The sequence below is a fragment of the Piliocolobus tephrosceles genome, chromosome 17 (assembly GCF_002776525.5).
Source record: "Piliocolobus tephrosceles isolate RC106 chromosome 17, ASM277652v3, whole genome shotgun sequence".
Taxonomy (NCBI): Eukaryota; Metazoa; Chordata; class Mammalia; order Primates; family Cercopithecidae; genus Piliocolobus; species Piliocolobus tephrosceles.
The window spans coordinates 15,381,133-15,401,862 of record NC_045450.1 but is presented as its reverse complement, the minus strand read 5'-3'; the positions used below and the strand labels follow the sequence as shown (position 1 = coordinate 15,401,862).

The 20,730-nt window shown below is 45.8% G+C and overlaps 1 protein-coding gene across 5 annotated transcripts in view; it reads left to right on the top strand.

Annotated features, from left to right (window-relative positions):
* Nucleotides 1-20,730, top strand: part of MYH11 (myosin heavy chain 11) — a 157,765-nt gene that overhangs the window by 23,445 nt on the left and 113,590 nt on the right. For all 5 annotated transcript variants that reach the window (XM_023189735.3, XM_023189733.3, XM_023189732.3 and 2 more), the window contains one exon: nucleotides 10,375-10,531. In XM_023189735.3, the coding sequence (XP_023045503.1) occupies nucleotides 10,375-10,531 (157 nt within the window). The remainder of the gene's footprint in view (nucleotides 1-10,374; nucleotides 10,532-20,730) is intronic.

The following is a 20,730-nucleotide window of genomic DNA, read 5'->3' as shown; positions in this document are numbered from 1 at the left end:
TCTTTTCTTTCTTGGGTTTTTTCTTTCTTTTTTCTTTTTCTTTCTTTTGAGATGCGGTCTTACTCTGTTGCCCAGGCTGGAGTACGGTGGCATGATCTCAGCTCACTGCAACCTCTGCCTCCTGGGACTCAAGAGATCCTCCTACCTCAGTCTTCTGAGTAGCTGGGTCTACAGGCATGTAGCACCATGCTCTGCCAATTTTTTTGTGTTTCTGGTAGAGGTGGGGTCCCACTGTATTGCCCAAACTGATCTCGAACTTCTGAACTCAAGCGATCCGTCTGCTTCGGCCTCCCAAAGTGTTAGGATTACAGGCATGAGATTGCTCCACTGCACTCCAGCTTGGATGACAAGGGAGACACAAACAAACAAAAAAAAGATGAGGATGCTGAGGCTTAGATGTGCTCAGTCCCATAACTGGAAAGTGGGCAGAGCTGGGATTCAGACAAGGTCTGTGTGAGTCCAGGGGCAGGGTGACTACCCATGCAAAGGGCTTTTGGGGTGATAGGCTTAGAGCAGGAGGTGATGGTCGTGGGCTGGAGCCGGTGGGGACAGTGCCAGAGGCCTCATTAGCTTTGAGGTAGACAAGCTTTAAGTGCATAGCAAGAAGGAATTGAACCTTTTATTATGATTCCTTGAGCACCTACTAGGTGCTAGGCTAATGATTACAACCTGTTAACACAGAGGCGTGATTTTTTTTTTTTAAATTGAGTTAATACATCAAAAAACGAAAGAAATCTGTTTCTAGTACTGCTTGAAAAAGCAGAGGACCTGACACTCCAGTACGCAGGGTGCGAGGTAGCACTCTCTGTGAGATGGGCTTTGTGCTCTCTGCTTTTCCACAGACCCCACCACTCCCTGTTGTCTCCCAGGCCCTGGTAGCCGTTGACCATGGCACCTCTTTTGTTGATTCCCACACACCCTGCTTCACTCATGCCTTACCTGCTTTGTCTCTGTAGACAGTGGGACCCTCCACCCTATACCAGACCTCTGGGGTTGGGAAAATCATGATCCAGAGCCAAGGTGGATGGGTCCCCCTGCTTATTGGAACTCCAAGCCCACATCCCCAACCCATGAACCCCAAAGGACATTTTTCCAGTTCTAGTTCTGCTTCTGGAATGCCCAGGGGGTCAGGAGAAGCCCTCCTTCCAAACTTTAGCAGGTGACCATTTTTCCGCCTTAGAGACCTGGCCCAGCAACCTTAGCCTACTCTGGAAGCAGTGTCTACCCAGGGACACAAGGAGCAAGCAGACTGAGCAGAGGCCTCCTGGGTGCCAGCCACTGCACTGGTCCCTGGATGATAGAAAGACACTATAACCGCAAGCTGACCTTTGTTAAGCCCCAGGAATTAGCCCTTGTGAATTTTTTTTTTTTAGATGGAATCTCGTTCTGTCACCCAGGCTGGAGTGCAGTGATGTGATCTTGGCTCACTGCAACTTTCATCTCCTGGGTTCGAGCGATTCTCCTGCCTCAGCCTCCCAGTAGCTGGGATTACAGGAACCCGCCACCATGCTAATTTTTGCATTTTTAGTAGAGAAGGGGTTTCACCATGTTGGTCAAGTTGGTCTTGAATTCCTGATCTCAGATGATCCTCCCGCCTCTGCCTCCCATTGCGCTGGGATTTTAGGCGTGAGCCACTGTACCCGGCCTTCTGATCTTTCAAGTCATTATTGCTTCAAAGAACCTCCTCCAGTAATACAAGGATAATCTATGCAAAGACCACAGGAGAATATTTAAAAATAAGTATGGATTGCAAAAAGCAGCCCTCTTCCCTGGAGGCAAACATGATTCACAGGTTCATGTATGTACACACACATACAACAAACATAAGAAAAAGTCACTCCCTGTATGTTTTGCAGTTTGATTTTTTCCACTTTAACCCTACCTTATAGTTTTTTCTGTCTGTTCATAACTATCTAGTCAGACTTTTTGACTAGGTAAGACATGCAAATATGAAATAAAATAGTGGACAAGGGAATATGAACTTCCCCCTTCGTTCCTATTCCTCGCCCTTCCAGTTCCCTTCTTAGAGACACTGTGGTTGCTGGTTACATATGTAGCCCTCCAGTGACGTTATTTATTTATTTATATTATTTTTCAAGATGGAGTCTCACTCTGTCACCCAGACTGGAGTGCAGTGGCAGGATCTTGGCTCACTACAACAGCCCCCTCCCAGGTTCAAGCAATTCTCCTCCCTCAGCCCCCCAAGTAACTGGGACTACAGGTGTGTGCTGCCTTGCCCAGCTAATTTTTGTATTTTTAGAAGAGACGGGGCTTTGCCATGTTGGCCAGGCTGGTCTCGATCTCCTGACCTCATGTGATCCACCCGCCTCGGCCTCCCAAAGTGCTGGGATTACAGGCTTAAACCACCGTGCCCAGCCTATTACTTTTTTTCTGATGAAGTCTCACTCTGTCACCCGGGCTGGAGTGCAATGGCACGATCTCGGCTCTTGCAACCTATGCCTTCTGGATTCAAGCAATCCTCCTGCCCCAGCCTCCTGAGTAGCTGGGATTACAGGTGTGTGTCACCACACCTGGCTGATTTTTGTATTTTTTGTAAAGATGGGTTTTTGCCCATGTTAGCCAGGCTGGTCTTGAATTCCTGACCTCAAGTGATCCACTCATCTCAGCCTCCCAGAGTGCTGCAATTACAGGTGTGAGCTGCTCCATCCAGCCTCCAGTGATGTTTTATACACATGCAGCCACACAGAGAGCCCTTCCTGCACCCCGCCAAAATGGCAGCATAGGCCATCGCTGTTGTGCATCTCAATCTTTGGCCATTCATTCATGGTAGTAGAGATAGGGCCACTGCACAGTCTTCTGCTATAGGAATGAACCATAATGATTAAACCTGTCTGCTATTGGCAGGTATTTAGGTTGTTTCTAGTCTTTTTGCTCTTAAAAGCAAGGCTGCAGCACAAGAGCATGCTTGGTGGACTGTGTCTGTCTCTAGGTTGGGTATTTAGAAAGCCGTGATATTGCACTGGAGCGTCATAAAGAAGGTGTGATTATCCATCACTTTATTGAGGAAGCTCAGGGGTAGGTCTGTATGCACAAGTCAGGTGAGTGATAAGGCAAAGCCAACACTCTGCCCAGGCCTGTGTGTCTTGTTTTTGAGACCGAGTCTCGCTCTATTGCCCGGGCTGGAGTGCAGTGGCACAATCTCAGCTCACTGCAACCTCTGCCACCTGAGTTCAAGCAATTCTCCTGCCTCAGTCTCCCCAGTAGCTGGGACTATAGGTGCGTGCCACCACGCCTTGCTAATTTTTGTATTTTTAGTAGAGATGAGGTTTCACTGTGTTGGCTAGGCTGGTCTCGAACTCCTGACCTCAGGTGATCCACCCACCTTGGCCTCCCAAAGTGCCAGGATTACAGGTGTGAGCCGCTGCGCCCGGCTAGCCCTGTGTGTTTGAAAGTCAGTGTTACTTTGCTCCCTTCCCTCCCTGTTCCTCATTTCTGCTGCAGGCCCTGGGAGCACCCCCTGCTCAGGGCTCTGTGGCTGACCATATAAAGTGTCAGGGAGAAACTGGAGCTGCTTCCTAATACGGTCACAAGAGGGAAATCCTGGGCCTGCAGCTGGGACCTGCTGGTGGCACAGGGCCCATGAGATGCCGGCTGGGACACAGGAGACTGGGATGTTGAAACCTCTGAACTTAACCAGCTGGAGAGGGGCTTATGGGGCCAGAGAGGCAGAAACACAGCCAACTATGGTCGGGCTAGGTCGAGGTGAAGGAGAAGTGGCTGAACAATGTGAGAGGAAGAGCCAGATGCTGAAGCCCCACAGCCCTGCATGAGATATGCGGCTGCCTGCCCCCGTCTTCCCTTCACTCCATCGTCATACCCTGGCTGGCTTGGAAAGCTTTTGCAGAACTCAGCAGAGGTTCAGATCTACCTGGAAGTATGGATTAAGTGCTTGCTCTGCACATGGCACTGGGAGAGATGTCCCAAACAAAGAGGATGAAAGTCATATTCTTCTTTCAGAAGTTGGTGATGGAGTTGAAAAGACAGTGTGGTCCTTCCTTCTTTTTAAAAATTCATTTTATTCTTTTTTTTTTTTTTTCTTTGAGATAGTCTCACTCTGTCACCCAGGCTGGAGTGTGGTGGCGTGATCTCGCCTCACATAACCTCTGCCTCCTTGGTTCAGGCGACTCTCCTGCCTCAGCCTCCTGAGTAGCTGGGATTACAGGCATGCGCCACCACACCCAGCTAATTTTTGTATTTTTAGTAAAGACGGGGTTTGCCATGTTAGCCAGGCTGGTCTCAAACTCCTGACCTCAAGTGATCTGATATCCTCCACTTCTCAAAGTGCTGGCATTTAAGGTGTGAGTCACCATGCCCGGCCTCTTCCTTCTTCTTAAAAATTCGTTTCCCTCCCTCCCTTCCTCCTTCCCTCCCTCCCTCTGCTGCCCAGGCTGGAGTGCAGCAGCGTGAACTCGGCTCACTGTAACCTCCACCTCCTGGGTTCAAGTGATTCTCCTACCTCAGCCTCCTGAATAGCTGGGATTGCAGGGCCCCACTATCACGCCTGGCTAATTTTTGTATTTTTAGTAGAGACAGCGTTTTGCCATGTTGGCCAGGCTGGTCTCGAACTCCTGACCTCAAGTGATCTGACCTTCTCGGCCTTCCGAAGTACTCGGATTACAGCTGACTGAGTTTCTACCCCGTGCCTGGCACTGTGCAGGGTGCAGGAGATACAGTAATGTGCATGTCACAGTCCAGGAGGTGACACTTAGGCAGAGCTCTAAAAGAGGAGAGGGAGACAGCTGTGGGAAGATGAGGGGAAAAGCGTATCAGATGGAGGGAACAGCATATTGAAGGCTCTAAGGTGACAAGACTTTCTCTGTCATGAAATGAAGGGAGCATAGTAAGAGTCACTAAATAACATTGATTGAGCACCTACTACATACCAGCCGCCATGCTAAATGCTTTTTAAGCATTATCTCACAGCACACCTATGAAGGGCTTGTTAGTATGCCTCCCTGTTTTGTAGATGAGGATAAGCAAGACTCAGAGAGGTTAAGGGACTTGCCCAGGGTCACACAGCTAAGAAATAGCAGAGTGAAGGTTCAAATTCAAGTACCCCATACCCAGTTCTGAGCCCTCAACGACTGCCCTTTACTGCCTCCAAGTCAAGGACTTGAGTGAGGACGGCTTGGGCTGTAAATGATACCTACATTCAAAAGGGGGCGTGGCAGTGGGCTTGGCCCCAGAGGAGCTGGAGATGGAGTCGAGACCTGAAGGAGGGTGGGGCTGTGTTGACCTTTGTCCGGATGACCACGGACTGGGCACTTGCTCTTTGGGAGGCTTGTCCTGGGGACTGGGGACACCAATGAACAGGACATAGCCCCTGGCCTGGCTCAGTGCGGTCCCCTGAGTACCTACTGCTGCAGTGCAAGGCCCCCAGGTCACAGAGGTGAAGTCAGGCTGTCCCTGCTCTCAGGAAGCTGTATCATTAATTTATTCCCCTGGTATGCATTTAGCAAGCATTTAGTTAGCACCTATTCTATACCGAGGCCTGTGCTGGGACTGAAGAGGAGAAAGAGGGAGTTCTCTGGCCTCAAGGTACTTGAAACTGGTGTTTGCAGGATGGGCGGGAGGGTCCTGGGTGATGGAATGAGGAAGAGGGGTGTCGAGGCAGGCAGTTCGCCACTCCCAGCCCCACCAGGCTGGATGTGGCGCCTGGGCCCCGCTCACCTCTCTTCCTTGCTCTGCTTCTCCGTTTGGGTCCAATGGAGCTGCTTGTACCAAGCTGCTTATAGTTCACCCCCACGGACCCCATGTCCGGTTTTTCTGCCCATGTCCCTGCTTTGTCTTGTCCTGAGCTGGTTAACACCTTGTTGTCCTTTAAGACTCAGCGCAGGGAATACCTCCCCACCTGGAGCTTTCCCTCACCACCCCCAGCGTGGGTTAAGGCCTTCCCTTCCTTGTTCCTGTCATTCTCCGTTCTTGTGACGTGTTTTAATGTACTTGTCTCCCGCTCTGATCTAAGTTCTCTAAGGACAGGAGGTATCCTTGATTTCTTTGTATCCAGCCTCTGACACAGACGTGGTATATAGTAGGTGCTCGGTAAGTGGTTGATGGCTATTTAGACAGGCATATGTTGACTCATTCATGCTCCTTTTAGGGGATGGTGAGAACCTCTGTCTCCATCAAGCCTGTTTCTGTCTTTCTTTTTTTTTTGAGATGGAGTCTCCCTCCGTCACCCAGGCTGGAGTGCAGTGGCACCATCTCGGCTCACTACAACCTCCACCTCCCAGGTTCAAGTGATTCTCCTGCCTCAGCCTGCCAAGTAGCTGGGACTACAAGTGTGTGCCACCATGCCCTGCTAATTTTTTGTATTTTTGGTAGAGATGGGGTCTTGCTGTGTTGCCTAGGTTGGTCTTGAACTCCTGAGTGCGAGCAATCTGCCTTCCTTGGCCTCCTAAAGTGTTGGGATTATAGGTGTGAACCACTGCACCCAGCTATCCTGTCCCTTTAGGAATATCATTCCCCTGCAGCACCCCCAGACACTACATACCATTGTCCCTTAGCAGACTGAGCCCTGAAAGGACCTTCCCACTGTCTCTTTTTCTTTCTTTCTTTCTGTCTCTCTTCCTCTCTTTCTCTTTCTCTCTCTCTGTCTCTGTCTCTCTCTCTCTCATTCTATCTCCCCTCCCTCCCTCCCTCCCTCCTCCTTCCTTCCCTCCCTTCCTTCCTTCCTTCCATTTCTTTCTTCCTTTCTTTTGAGAAGAAAGGAATGGTCTAACCATGTCACCCAGGCTGAAGCGCGTGGCACAATCATGGCTTACTGCAACCTCAACCTCCCAGGCTTCAGCAAACCTCCCACCTCAGCCTCCCAAGTGGCTGGGACTACAGGCAAGTGCTACCATGCCCAGCTAATTTTTAAATTTCTTATAGAGATGGGGTCTTACTGTGTTGCCCAGGCTGGTCTTTCTGGTTCAAGTAATCTTCCTGCCTTGACCTCTCAAAGTGCTGGGATTACAGGTGTGAGCCACCATACCCGGCCAGACTTTCCCACTCTCTAATTGGCTCCAGCCCTTGACTAAAAGCCCCTTGAGGACAGGGACCCTGTGTTTTTTTTTTTTATGTTCTAATATAGTCCCAGCACCTTTTGCATGGCATCTGGGACATACAGAATGAATGAATGAATGAATGAATGAATGAATGAATGAATGAATGAACGAACGAACAATCAATAGTTTCTGTTTCTGTCGGATGGGCCTGGGCTGGATAGCATAATGGACCATGCTCATACCTGGGGGTGGGCCAGGTTGGGCTTGGTGCTGCCAGGATCTTCTTTGGTGACTTCAGTCAAATCACTTAACTCTCTGTTGCTTGGTTCACCCTAGCTGTAACTCACCCTAGCTGTAACTGAGAAATGGGTCTCTAGTTCTCCCTAAGTCGCTTACAGGGAAGAAGATATGTTTTCTGGTTGTCAGTCTGGGGCAGTACTGATGTTTATCGTTTGGGGAAAGCAGTTCCTGTGAGACGGGTTGAAGCCTGTCTCCTGAACTGTGACCTCAACCATGGGAAAATCTAGTATCCAGTAAGGAAAAATCATGATGATACTGTCTCACCACGTACAGCATGGCAGGACTTCCCCTTCCCTGATCTGATTATTTTCAGATGCTCCTATTCACCCGGCAGGACACGACTGCTATTTTTTTAAACGGTAAAGTGCATATAACATAAAATTTACCATTTTAAACGTTTTAAAGAAAACAGTGCCATTAAGTGCATTCACAATGTTGTACAGCTATCAATTTCAAGACAGGGTCTTGCTGTGTCACCAGGGCCTAGAGTGCAATGGTGCAATCATAGCTCACTATAACCTTGAGCTCCTGGGATCAAGCAATCCTCCTGACTCAGCCTCCCAAGTAGCTGGAACTACAGGTGCTCACCACCATGGCCGGCTACACATATATATATTATATGTTATATATATATATTATATGTAATATATATGTTATATATATTATATGTTATATATATATTATATGTAATATGTATGTTATATATATTATATGTAATATGTATGTTATATATTATATGTAATATATATGTTATATATGTTATATATATATATTTTGTAGAGATGGGGTCTGGCTGTTGTTGCCTGGGCTGGTCTCAAACTCTTAGCCTAAAGCAGTCCTCCCACCTTGGCCTCCCAAAGTGCTGGGATTACAGGCATGAGCCACTACACTTGGCTCCAGAGCATTTTTATAGCCCCCAAAGGAAACCCTGTGCCCATAAGCAGTTACTCCTCACTTTCCCCCTCTCTCCAGCCCCTGGGAACCACGAGTCTGTTTTCTGTCTCCATGGCTTTGCCTACTCTAGACGCTTCACATAAATGAGATAATATAGTACATGACCTTCCGTGCCTGTCTTCTTTCACTAGGCGTATTTTCAAGCTTCATCCACATCAGAGAGCTCGTGTCAGTGCTTTGATCCTTTTTAGGCATGGCTGTGTTTGTCTCTGTTTTACAGATAGGGATGGTATTAATGGTCAGGAGCAGGCCCTCTGGGGTAAACAGGAGTTCTAGTTTCCAACTTCCCTCCAGCTGTGTAATCTGGTGACAACCTCACCACACCTCACTTTGCCCTCCTGTCAAACGGGCAGTGGGGAAATCACTGTTACTGAGTAGTTGTGACTATCCCATAAAGTGGCCGGGTGCGGTGGCTCACGCCTGTAATCCTAGCACTTTGGGAGACCGAGGTGGGCGGATCACGAGGTCAGGAGATGGAGGCCATTCCGGCTCACACAGTGAAACCCTGTCTCTACTAAAAATACAAAAAAATTAGCCAGGCATGGTGGCGGGCACCTGTAGTCCCAGCTACTTGGGAGGCTAAGGCAGGAGAATCACGTGAACCCGGGAGGCAGAGGTTGCAGTGAACAGAGATTATGCCACTGCACTCCAGCCTGGGCGACAGAGTGAGACTCTGTCTCAAAAAAAAAAAAAAAAAAAACTCCATAAAGAGATGCCTCTGTCATCTTCTAGAGACTGAGTCACTGGGGTTTGTTCTTAGATATGGACATTGGAAGGTCCCTGAAAGAGATCAGAGGGTGGTGGGAGAAGAGAGAGGTTGGAGGATTATTACCTTTTCCTCCCTCCCTCCTGGAACGTGGTTTTGGCAGGTGTGTTTCTGAATGGCTGCAGCTCCCTCTGGACAACCCTCTTTTTAGGGCTGTGTGACTTTCTATGTCTCCAATGTTCAGTTAACGGCATTCCCTCTCTGGCTGGGTGCAGTGGCTCCCGCCTGTAATCCCAGCACTTTGGGAGGCTGAGACGGGCGCATCGCCTGAGCTCAGGAGTTCAAGACCAGTCTGGGCAATATGGTAAAACCCTGTTTCTACAAAAAATAAAATAAAATTACCTGGGCATGGTTGTGCACACCTGTGATACCACCTACTTAGGAGGCTGAGGCGAGAGGATCACCCCAGTACACTGCACCCTGGGCGACAGAGCAAGACGCTGTCTCAAAAAAAAAAAAAAAAAAAAGTAAACAACATTCTCTCCTGTTCTTGCTCTTCAGACTTAACTGCTCCCGTCACTGGTTGGGTTTCTTTAATTCTGCACACATATCTGTAAACAGTCTCTTTATTAAATGTTCCTGAGTTAATATCTTAAGTGTGCTGTTCACTTTCTGTGCCACCTGTTAAATGATGAGCATTTCATATGAGTGAGCATTTCATCGACCAAAAACAGATCCTGTGTAGTGCTTAGTTTGGTGCCCGACACATAGTAAGTGTTCAATGAATGGTGGCTGTCATTTAAGCCAGGGAAGTCCAGGGAGGTAAAGTGACAGTTCAGGGGAGTGGAACTGAGACTTGAACCCAGAGGTCTTCAAAACTCCATAGTTTCGTCAGGTGCAATGGCTCACACCTATAATCCCAGCACTTTGGGAGGCTGAAATGGGAGAATTGCTTGAGCCCAGGAATTCGAGACCAGCCTGGGCAACACAGTGAAACCCACGTCTCTACAGAAAATACAAACATCAGCCAGACCTGGTGGCGCCTGCCTGTAGTCCTGGCTACTCGGGAGGCTGAGGTAGGAGGATCACCTGAGTCCAGAAAAATCAAGGCTGCAGTGAGTCAGGTTCACACCACTGTACTCCAGCCGAGGTGACAGAGTGAGACCTCATCTCAAAACAAACACAAACCCCCCTACAGTTGCAAAATATAACATAGGCAGCCTGGAAACCCACTCTCACCTCTTCCCCTCTTCCCCCATACCTGGATTACCAGAGAGGCCCAGGGTTTCCTACTAAGACTCCAAGCTCCAGCTTCCCCATCTCTCAAATGAGAGTATTGAGTGCTTCTGTGAGATCTGTCCTCCTGGAGGAGGTCTGGAAGTAAGCTGGGTTCTCTGTCTGCAGACGTACTCTGGCCTCTTCTGCGTGGTGGTCAACCCCTATAAACACCTGCCCATCTACTCGGAGAAGATCGTCGACATGTACAAGGGCAAGAAGAGGCATGAGATGCCGCCTCACATCTACGCCATCGCAGACACGGCCTACAGGAGCATGCTTCAAGGTGAGTGAACCCAGCGAGGGCTGCACGGGGCCAGCTCCAGGGAGCCCCTCCTGTCCTGCTTGTCTGCAGTTCTTGCCAAGAATGTGGAGTTTGGCAGTCGGTGCGAGAGACCAGGAGTCTTGTGGCTGAAAAAGGGAAAAAGCAAAAGGAACATCTGTGTTTGCAGCCTGGGAGGGTGAGGGAGAGCGGAGAGCTTGGGCAAATACGGGCATGGGCCTGCTCCAGCTCCAGCTCTGGGGCCCACTGCCCAAGGGCCCTGCCGGACCAGCCGTCTGCAAAGGATGGGAAGAGGGTGGGGAACAGCTCTGGGGCTGAGCCATCGTGGTCTGTGTTGCCACCTACCCGTTCCTCAACCCCAGTGGGACTGTGGGTAGATATCTTTTCCTCTTCAGCCTCAGTTTCCTCATCTGTCAAAAGGGGTGATAGTCTCTATCTTGTAGCTGCTTGTGAAGATTGTTAATGCTGGTTTTTCCAAACTTAAGACTTGTGCCTGCTACTTTCATGCTTTCATGTTTATATGTTACTATTTTTACTATTATTTTATTATTTTTGAGACAGGATCTCACTTTCTCACCCAGGCTAAAGTGCAGCGGTGAGATCTCAGCTCCCTGCAACCTCCGCCTCCTGGGCTTAAGCAATTCTCCTGCCTCAGCCTCCCAAGTAGCTGGGACTATAGGCATGGACTGCCATGTCAAGCTAATTTTAAAAAGATTTTTTTTTTTTTTTTTTTTGAAGTGACGGGATCTTGCTATCCTGGTTGGTCTTAAACTCCTGGCCTCAGGCGATCCTCCCACTTCAGCCTCCCAAAGTTCTGAGATTATAGGCGTGAGCCACTGCACCCAGGCCCTCTCAGCTTCTATTTGGAACACTTTGGAGCCCCTGAAATAGTCACCCCCATGTCAAGCAGAGGGACCAGGCAGTTAATAGAAACAAGCATACCAGATCAGGCAAAGGGTACAAGAAACCCCAAAACTCACACCCCCTCTAAAAGGGCACCAACAGGTGGGAACCCAGGGATCTGAGCTGGGAGTTGGGAGGAGTCCAGTTCTGGAAGTTCTTGAGACAGGAATCCACGTGTGCATGAGAGATGCCACGACCCTGCCCCCAAGGTAGAGGCTCGGGTATAAGTGCCCCAACTTTCTTTTTTTTTTTTTTTTTTTTAATTATACTTTAAGTTCTAGGGTACATGTGCATAACGTGCAGGTTTGTTACATATGTATATATGTGCCATGTTGGTGTGCTGCACCCACTTTCTGACAGTTAGCCGGACTCCACAGGTAGGACCAGAACCTTGGCCCCTCTAGGCAGGGCCTGCCATTACCTCCAACGACCAGCAGGTGGAGCCTCTCAAGGACAATCTTGGAGATGAAATCTCTGGTTGTAAAGCAATGGCTCCTGGAGTTAGGTATCTGTCTTTGTATTAAACACACAAACACACACATTCTTTGTGGTCTCCCTTGATGGAAGAGTATTTACGAAATGGTTCGTATACATCTTTGGGAAGCTGAGCATCACAGACCTCAGTGTTCCTATCATTTGGGGTATTTGGTTGCAAGTAAGATAACACCTAACTAAAGTGGCTTAACCAGTAGGAGTTAATTGCCTCATATAACAGGAAGCCTAGTGGCTGATTTCAGGGTTGACTTTCTTAGGATTTTTCTCAGCTTCTTCTTCATGGTCACAAAGTGGTAGCCATAGTTCCAGATATCATATTTTCATGTGATAATATCCAAAAGCATGAAGGAAGTGGAGGGTAAGGTTCTTTTCTTGTGTCTCTCTTTTTTTTTTTTTTTTTTTAAATCAGGGAGAAACTTGGTCAGATGCGAACCCCTAAAGCAATCACTGGCAAAGAGGACTGGAGTGTTTATGATTTGTTTGAACCATTTCTGGTTCTTTTTTTTTTTTTTTTTTTTTCTTTTTTTTTGAGACAGGGTCTCACTCTGTTGCCCAGGTTGGAATGCAGAGTGGCATGATCTCAGCTCACAGCAACCTCTGCCTCCCATGTTCAAGTGACTCTTCCACTCAGCCTCCAGAGTAGCTGGGATTACAGGTGTGTGCCACCATGCCTGGCTGATTTTTTGTACTTTTAGTTGAGACCGAGTTTTGCCATGTTGGCCAGGTCTCGAACTCCTGACCTCAAGTTATCTGCCTGCCTTGGCCTCCCAAAGTGTTGGGATTACAGGCATGAGCCACCATGCCCGGCAATTCCTGGTTCTTTTCTGGAGCCAAGGGAGGTCCCGCTAAGCACATTTTCATCTAAATACAAAAAAGAAAGAAAATTCTGTTAGCAAAGGAGAAGGAGGGGCGCAACAGATGGGTAAGCATTTCTACAGTGCTCTGAAAAAATTTATTTGTAATTTTAAAAAGTCTTTAAGATTGTATATTCATTCTAGAAAAACTTAAACATATATTTAAGTAAAAGAGAACTTGCTGGCACCTATGAGTCTATCATCCAAAACTCATCACCATTAGTATTTTGTTATATAACCTTTCATTACACTAAGCTAAGTGGCATGAATGGAAATGAAGGAAATTTTTCCTGTGTGAAGATAATTTGTTTCAGAAAAAGATGACAGAGACCAAAGTTTCACTGTAGATAGTATGTGTGTGGAGGAGGGAAAGAGAGTGGGCACAATATTTGACTGAACTTGAAAAATGACATTGCAGGCTGGGCACAGTGGCTCATGCCTGTAATCCCGGCACTTTGGGAAGCTCAGATGGGTGGATTGCTTGAGGTCATGAATTCGAGACCAGCCTGGGCAATATGGTGAAACCCTGTCTCTACAAAAAATACAAAAACTACTTTGGTGTGGTAGCACATACCTGTAGTCCAGCTTCTCGGTACGCTGAGGTGGGAGGATCGCTTGAGACCAGGAAGTAGAGGTTGCAGTGAGCTGAGATCATGCCACCGCACTCCAGCCTTGGTGAGAGAGCCAGACCTTGCCTCCAAAGAAAAGAAAAGAAAAACGACATTGCAAATTTAAAAATAGGTTAATTTCATTTTACATGTAATAAGAATTTTATTTTAATTACAAGTAGGTGTTAATTTGTAGATTCAGTGTAAAATAAATTAAGAGTAAATTAAATTAAGAGTAAAATAAATAAATTTTTTCCATAACTTTTTTTGGGGTGAGGGATGAAATCATGTGAGAGTGTAAAACGACATTCTTCATGTCATGCTTGACTTCCACAGCCTGAGCTAAAGAGGATCATTCTTACAGATTTATTTGATGGGTTACCAGTTTTCCTAAGGGCTTCTTTTACTTCTTCGGTGTTTAAGTCTCTCAAAGCCCCTGCAGTCTTAGCATACATCCAGCTGTGAATTGCCCTGAATCTTTTTCTTTCTTTTATCTTTCTTTTTTTTTTTTTGATGAAGTTTCCTTCTTGCTGCCCAGGCTGGAGTTCAGTGGCATGATCTCAGCTCACTGCAACCTCCACCTCCTGGGTTCAAGCAGTTCTACTGCCTCTGCCTCCCAAGTAGCTGGGATTACAGGCATGTGCCACCACACCTGGCTAATTTTGTATTTTTAGTAGAGATGGGGTTTCACCATGTTAGCCAGGTTGGTCTCGATCTCCTGACCTTGTGATCCGCCCGCCTCAGCCTCCCAAAGTGCTGGGATTACAGGCATGCACCATCATGCCCGGCTAATTTTGTATTTTTAGTAGAGATGGGACTTCACCATGTTGGTCAGGCTGGTCTTGAACTCCTGGCCTCAGGTGATCCGCCCACCTTGGCCTCCCAAAGTGCTGGGATTACAGGCGTGCACCACTGCACTCAGCCCCTGAATCATTTTTTGGCCTTTCCAAGGCCACTGACTTTGCCATTCACTGCACCTTATTTCGCAGAGCTGCCACTTTGTTTTGTGTTTGTATCATGATGGTGGATATTGACACCCAATAATTGGCAAGGTGAAGCCACTGCGTCGTAGGTGGTGGAGAAGGAGGTTTTGGTGGAGTTTGATAGCTCATGTCATCATTGAAGAATATTTTTGTGTTACGGGCACTTTTGCTTTCCTAGACCAGCAGTCCCCAACCTTTACAGCAGGGATGTTTCGTGGAAGTCAGTTTTTCCATGGACCGCAGGAGAGAGATGATCCGGGATGATTCCAGCATACTACATTTATTGTGCACTTTATTTCTATGATTACATTGTAATATATAGTGAAATAATTATATAACTCACCATAATGTAGAATCAGTGGGAGCCCTGAGCTTGCTTTCCTGCAACTAGACAGTCCATCTGGGTGTAAGGGAGACAGTGGCAGATCATCAGGCATTAGATTCTCATAAGGAGCACACAACCTGGATCCCTCACATGTACAGTTCACAATAGGGTTCGTGGTTCTATAAGAATCTGATGCCACCTCTGATCTGACAGGAGGCAGAGCTCAGGTGATAAATGGAGTGATAGGGAGTGGCTGTAAATACGGATGAAGGCCACTACTCACCTCCTGCTGTGCAGTACCAGTTGGTGGTGCAGTGATTTGAGACGCCTACCCTAGACCACCTCTTAACTGTGGGGCAATGTTGTAATTGACAAGGACACCCTGTTTTCATATATTTGATTCCTCGTGGGCTCTAGGTTTTAACATAAAATTGCATAGTCAGCTCTCTGAAACTACTTAGAAATGTTCACTTGACACATAGTAAGCTCCAGTAGGAAATGACAATCATGATTGAGCACAGCAGCATATCTCCAGTCCTAGCACTTTGGGAGTCCCAGGCAGGAGGACCACTTGAGGCCAGGTTGAGGCCAGGAGTTAGAGACCAGACTGCGCAACACAGTGAGCTCTTGTCTCTACAAAAGAAATAATTAGCTGGCCACAGTGGCATGAGTCTGTAGTCCTAGCTACTCTGGAGGCTGAGGCAGGAGGATGACTTGAGCCCAGGACTTCAAGAATGTGGTGAACTATGATCATGCTATGGTACTCCAGCCTTGGCAACACAGTAAGACCCTGCCTCAAAAGAAAGAAAGAAAGAAAATAACAACCATGAGTACACACATCTATAAAAGATAAACTCTTAATTTAAATGTTAACCAACAGCTGCTGTGCACTCGTCTATTTTGGCATGACCTGGTACTTTCTGGCAAATCGTTGATGGTGGACTCCAAAAATAAAAAGAATCTCAAAAACCATGGAGAAAAATTTAAACTTGGGAAGAGTTCTGTTCACGTGCTTAATTTTTTCTCCCATTCCCAAGTAAAAAATTGTTTTTTGTGAAGAAACATGTAGGCCCAGTGTGTTGACTCCATTGATAAATGGCACTGTCTCATTCTGTTAAGTCACTGGGCTAGGATCCACACCAAGCTTACCGTGAAGGTGGAAAGGGAAAGCTAGCACACATGGCTTCTTCCTTGAGTTCTTCATGGAAAAGATGGGGTGTGAAAAGGCGGGATTGAGGAGGGATGGGTAACACACATGCACTGAATATAAGATGAAGCATTGCAGTTGTGTCTCATAGATAGTAAATTCCTGAGGACCCATAAACTGCATCCTTCTCTGCATGTTCATCATTGTATCTCCAGCACATTTTCTGGTGCCTGGCACATAGTAGCTGCTCAGCTAATATTTGTTGAATGAATGAATTATTAGCATTATTTATAGAAAAGAACCTACCAGGGTCAGGATGGATGGGGTGGGTTATTTGGCAGAGGTGGGGCTTTATAAGCCTCGAAAAATGGTTTGCTAAGATGAGAGAAAGGGGACAGGGATGGCTTTCTAGCCAAGAATAATACAAGCATGAATGTAGGGGTGAGAATGGGTATGATGAGTGTGAGAGGAGCCAGTTTAGAGGGGTTGACTAGTACACTGTGGCAGGGAGCTCAGAGCCAGAGCTCAGCCCTTTGCTGCCTCACAGGAGTTGGGAATATGGGAGGGACTTTCTAAGAGATGCTTTACAACACGGCATCCTCCCAAATGGAAGCCAAGCCCCTTGGGGGTAGGGGGAAGAGAAGCCAATATTTAAAATATGTATCTTATATCTGCATATGCATAAATTATGTCATGTTTATTTTTTAAATCTGCCCCCTCTTTTTTTTTTTTGAGGCAGAGTCTCGCTCTGCCACCCAGGCTGGAGTGCAGTGGTACGATCTCAGCTCACTGCAACCTCTGTCTCCTGGGTTCAAGCGATTCTCGTGCCTCAGCCTCCTGAGTAGCTGGGATCACAGGCACACACCTCCATGCCTGGCTAATTTTTGTATTTTTAGTAGAGATGGGGTTTCGCCATGTTGGCCAGGCTGGTTTCGAATTCCTGACCTCTAGTGATCTGCCCACCTTAGCCTCCCAGAGTGCTGAGATTACAGACATGAGCCACTGCACCTGGCCGTGGTTTGTTTTTGGAAAGATGATAGATAAAAATTCAAAAGGTGAACTTCTCCCTTCAACCCTTGGGCATTAGACCCTTAGCTTCCCTCCCAAGAGACAATTACGGTTTCTATTGTATGAGGTTTTCTTCTAGAGATATTTTTGCAAGTATAAGCAAATAAGTATCTATTTTCTTCCATAAGATTTCCCTACAAATACTAGCATTCCATATATATACAGTTCTATATTTTGCCAGAGGGTGTTACATATCAGTGCATACAGGAATTCTTTGTTCTTCTTTTTTAAAAATTTGGTTTTTATTTCTGTTAAAAGTATTCATGCAAATGGCTTACAGTAAAGTAATTTTTGAAGGCTTGTTAAGAAAAATAGCCATCCTCTGCTACTTCTCAAACTCCTTTAATTGATTTTTTTTTTTTTTTTTGTATTTACTACCATATCACTAAAAAAAAAAACACTTGATCATAGTGCTATCTTAATTTTCTTTTCAGTTTTAGGTATCATCAGTTGACTTTCCTCCATGAAAGATGAAATTTAGTTCATTCACCCCCTGGATTTGCCCCTACTTCCTTGTTCCAGCACATATGCCTTATCTCATCGAATCCCAATATAGTTTTATCTTAGTTTTGACGAATTCAGTGTTCAGAGTTTCCATTATTATGACTACGTAATGCTATCTAGAGTTTACATTATTATGATTATGTAGATGTTATTCAAAGCTGAGCTTTGCACTGCTTTGTGACTACTTTTCTTTTTTCTGTATGACTTTTCTTTTTCCTGGAGTTAGCAATTGCCTTTTTTTTCTCCCAACCTTGTTTTTCATGTACTGAACCACCAATTCTGCCCCCAATCCTCCTTCTAAATGTGTTAATCTCCTTTTAATATGTCCAGAAATGTATTGGGGATCATACTGATATCATCTCCTTGAAGGTGATTTCTACTATAGCCTTCTGATCTGCCCTGGCTTTCTCTATAGCTAGTAGCTGTCATGTAGTATCTTTTTCACCATCCTTGAAATTCCCTGTAATGCTTTCATAGTGGATTCCTTATTTCCCAGTTTTCATGTCTTTCCTTTTTCTTGCTTTACTCTCTAGCTTAAATCAAGCACTTCATCCAGTAGCTTCTCAGGAGAGGATGTACGTGATCGTGAGGCATTGAGAACTTGCATATCTGAGAGGCTTGATGTCTCTCTAACACTTAAAGGATAGTTTGGCTGGGTTTAAAATTTCAGGCAAGAAAGTTGTTTCCAGAAGGTTATAAATAACTTTCCTGCCTGAGCTTTTTAAGGCATTTGCATTGTTGCCTTCTAGTTTCGGTTTTGAGAAAATGAAACCCAATCTGATTTGTGTGTGAGAGTGTGTGTGATTATATTCACCTTCCTGGCTGAGAATATTCTGGATCCTTTGTATGTGACTGTGTTTTGTTTTTCCTCCTTCTCTAGAATCTTTTAGACTGTCTTCATTCCCCCCACCACCATGATAATGGGACTTTCTATGAGTCCATTTTTATCCATTATGCTGGACACTTAGTGGCCCAATTAATCTATAAACTTGTGTCCACAAATTCTGGGAAATGTTGAAAAAATTATTTCTTTGATGCTTTCTTTCTCCCTGTGTTCTCTGTTTCTTTTTCCTAGAAGTCTTTTTATTTCCATAATGGAACTCCTAGACTGATCATATAATTTTAATCTCTTTCTCTTGTCGTTTTCATCACTTACTGTTTTTAATTCTATTTTCTGGGCAGTTACCTCAACTTTTTACCATAACGCTTCCATTCTGTTTTAAATTTCTGGTATATATTTTATTAAATTCCAAAAATTCTATTTTATTTATAAAAGTTTCTTTCATATGACATTCTTTTTCTGTGGATGTGATATCCTGTTTCTCAAAGGATATTTAATGCATAGTCTCTTTCCTCCAAGATACATATTTTCCTATTTATTTGTTTTAACTTCTGTCTGTCATATTAGTGGATTTCTTCAGATGTCTTGGGATTCTTGGCTATCCATTCCTCCTGGATGCTTTAGTGCATGGGATACCAAATTGGTATTCCAGTTGATGGAAGCTCCGTGTTTGTAGGATGGGCTTGCTGATGTGCTTGACTATAATATGCAAGAGCTGGGCCACCCCATTAGGACACTTCTGATTAGTCTTTCAGTCTTTTGTTCATGGGCTAATACGATTCTTCAGAGAAGGTCTGTAGAAAAATCTTCTGCCTAGAGGTTAAAGATCTGTCTAACATCATTTTGAGGGTCTAGTTGAAAAGAGGCCGAGGGTTTCAAATTGTGGGGTGAAATTTGTACATTACCCTCCTTCTTTCAACATGGTTCCCGGTGTTCCCCCAGGACAGAGACCCTCTGTTTAACCCTCACCAGAGACTAAATCCACCACCTTCTGTGGGGCGTGAGAAGGGCAGTCATTTGGCTTCAAGGAGTATAGAAGGTATCCGAAGGGTCTAACAGTGCCTTATATTTGACCCAGTCCTTATGTTTTTGTCTCATCCTTGATCTTCTCTTCCAGAGGCCCCTAGTGTTGCCAGTTTCTGAGGTTTGGGGTAGAAATGGGGAATTCTGTGTTGAAATTAGGTTGTTTCTCACCTTTCCTCACTGACTTAGAGTTTTTTCTTGGTACTTTATTTATTTATTTATTTTTTTGAGATGGAGTTTCGCTCATGTTACCCAGGCTGGAGTGCAATGGCATGATCTCAGCTCACTGCAACCTCCGCCTCCCAGGTTCAAGTGATTCTCCTGCCTCAGTCTCCCAAGTAGCTGGGATTACAGGCATTTGCCACCAGGCCCAGCTAATTTTTGTATTTTAAATAGAGACATGGTTTAACCATGTTGGTCAGGCTGGTCTCGAACTCCCGACCTTAGGTGATCCACCCAACTCAGCCTCCCAAAGTGCTAGGATTACAGGCGTAAGCCACTATGTCTGGCCTTTTTCTTGGTACTTTTCAACGCTTATCCCACTTACTGGCTTCCAAGGTGGTTTTGCTGTTCTCCCCTCTCTAGTTCTTTTTAAACTGCCTCATGTATTTTTACACTTTTTCTTTTTTTTTTTTTTTTTTGAGATGGCGTATTCTCTCTTGTCATGCAGGCCGGAGTGCAGTGGCGCGACCTCAGCTCACTGCAGCCTCCGCCTTCTGGGTTCAAGCGATTCTCCAGCCTCAGCCTCCTGAGTAGCTGGGATTACAGGTGTATGCCACCGTGCCCAGCTAATTTTTGTATTTTTAGTAGAGACGGGTTGGCCAGGCTGGTCTTGAACTCCTGACCTCAGGTGATCCACCCACCTCAGCCTCCCAAACTGCTGGGACTACAGGCATGAGCCACCACACCAGCCTTTTTACACTTTTTTTTTTTCACCTTTTTTCCCCCCTTTTGTGTGGAGAATGGGGTCTTGTTATATTTCCCAAGCAGGTCTTGAACTCCTGGGCTCAAGCTTTCCTCACACCTGTGCCTTCCTAAGAGCTGGGATTCCAGGCATGAGCCACCACGCCTGGCTAAACTGGTTCATGTATTTTTGGAAAGTCTTTTACTGTTACTTTAGTAAGGTTTAGGAAGGAAGAGAGCTAAATGCGTGCACTCAGCATACCATCTTCCATGGGCAGTCTCTCATGCCTTCTTTTACAAAGAAGTGATGATAATAATAATCATGGATTTTTACTATATGCTTCCTATAAAGCTCAGGGCTTTACAGAAATATTCTCAGTTAATCTTTACCACAAACCTACAAGGTGGACAGGACCAGATGAGGAATTTTAAAACTAAACCCTGGAACTATTATGGTGCAGGCATATGTCATCCAAATATATATGAAGTAAGGAGGACTGACAAAATTTATTTTTGGTTTTGCTTTATATATATATATATATTTATAT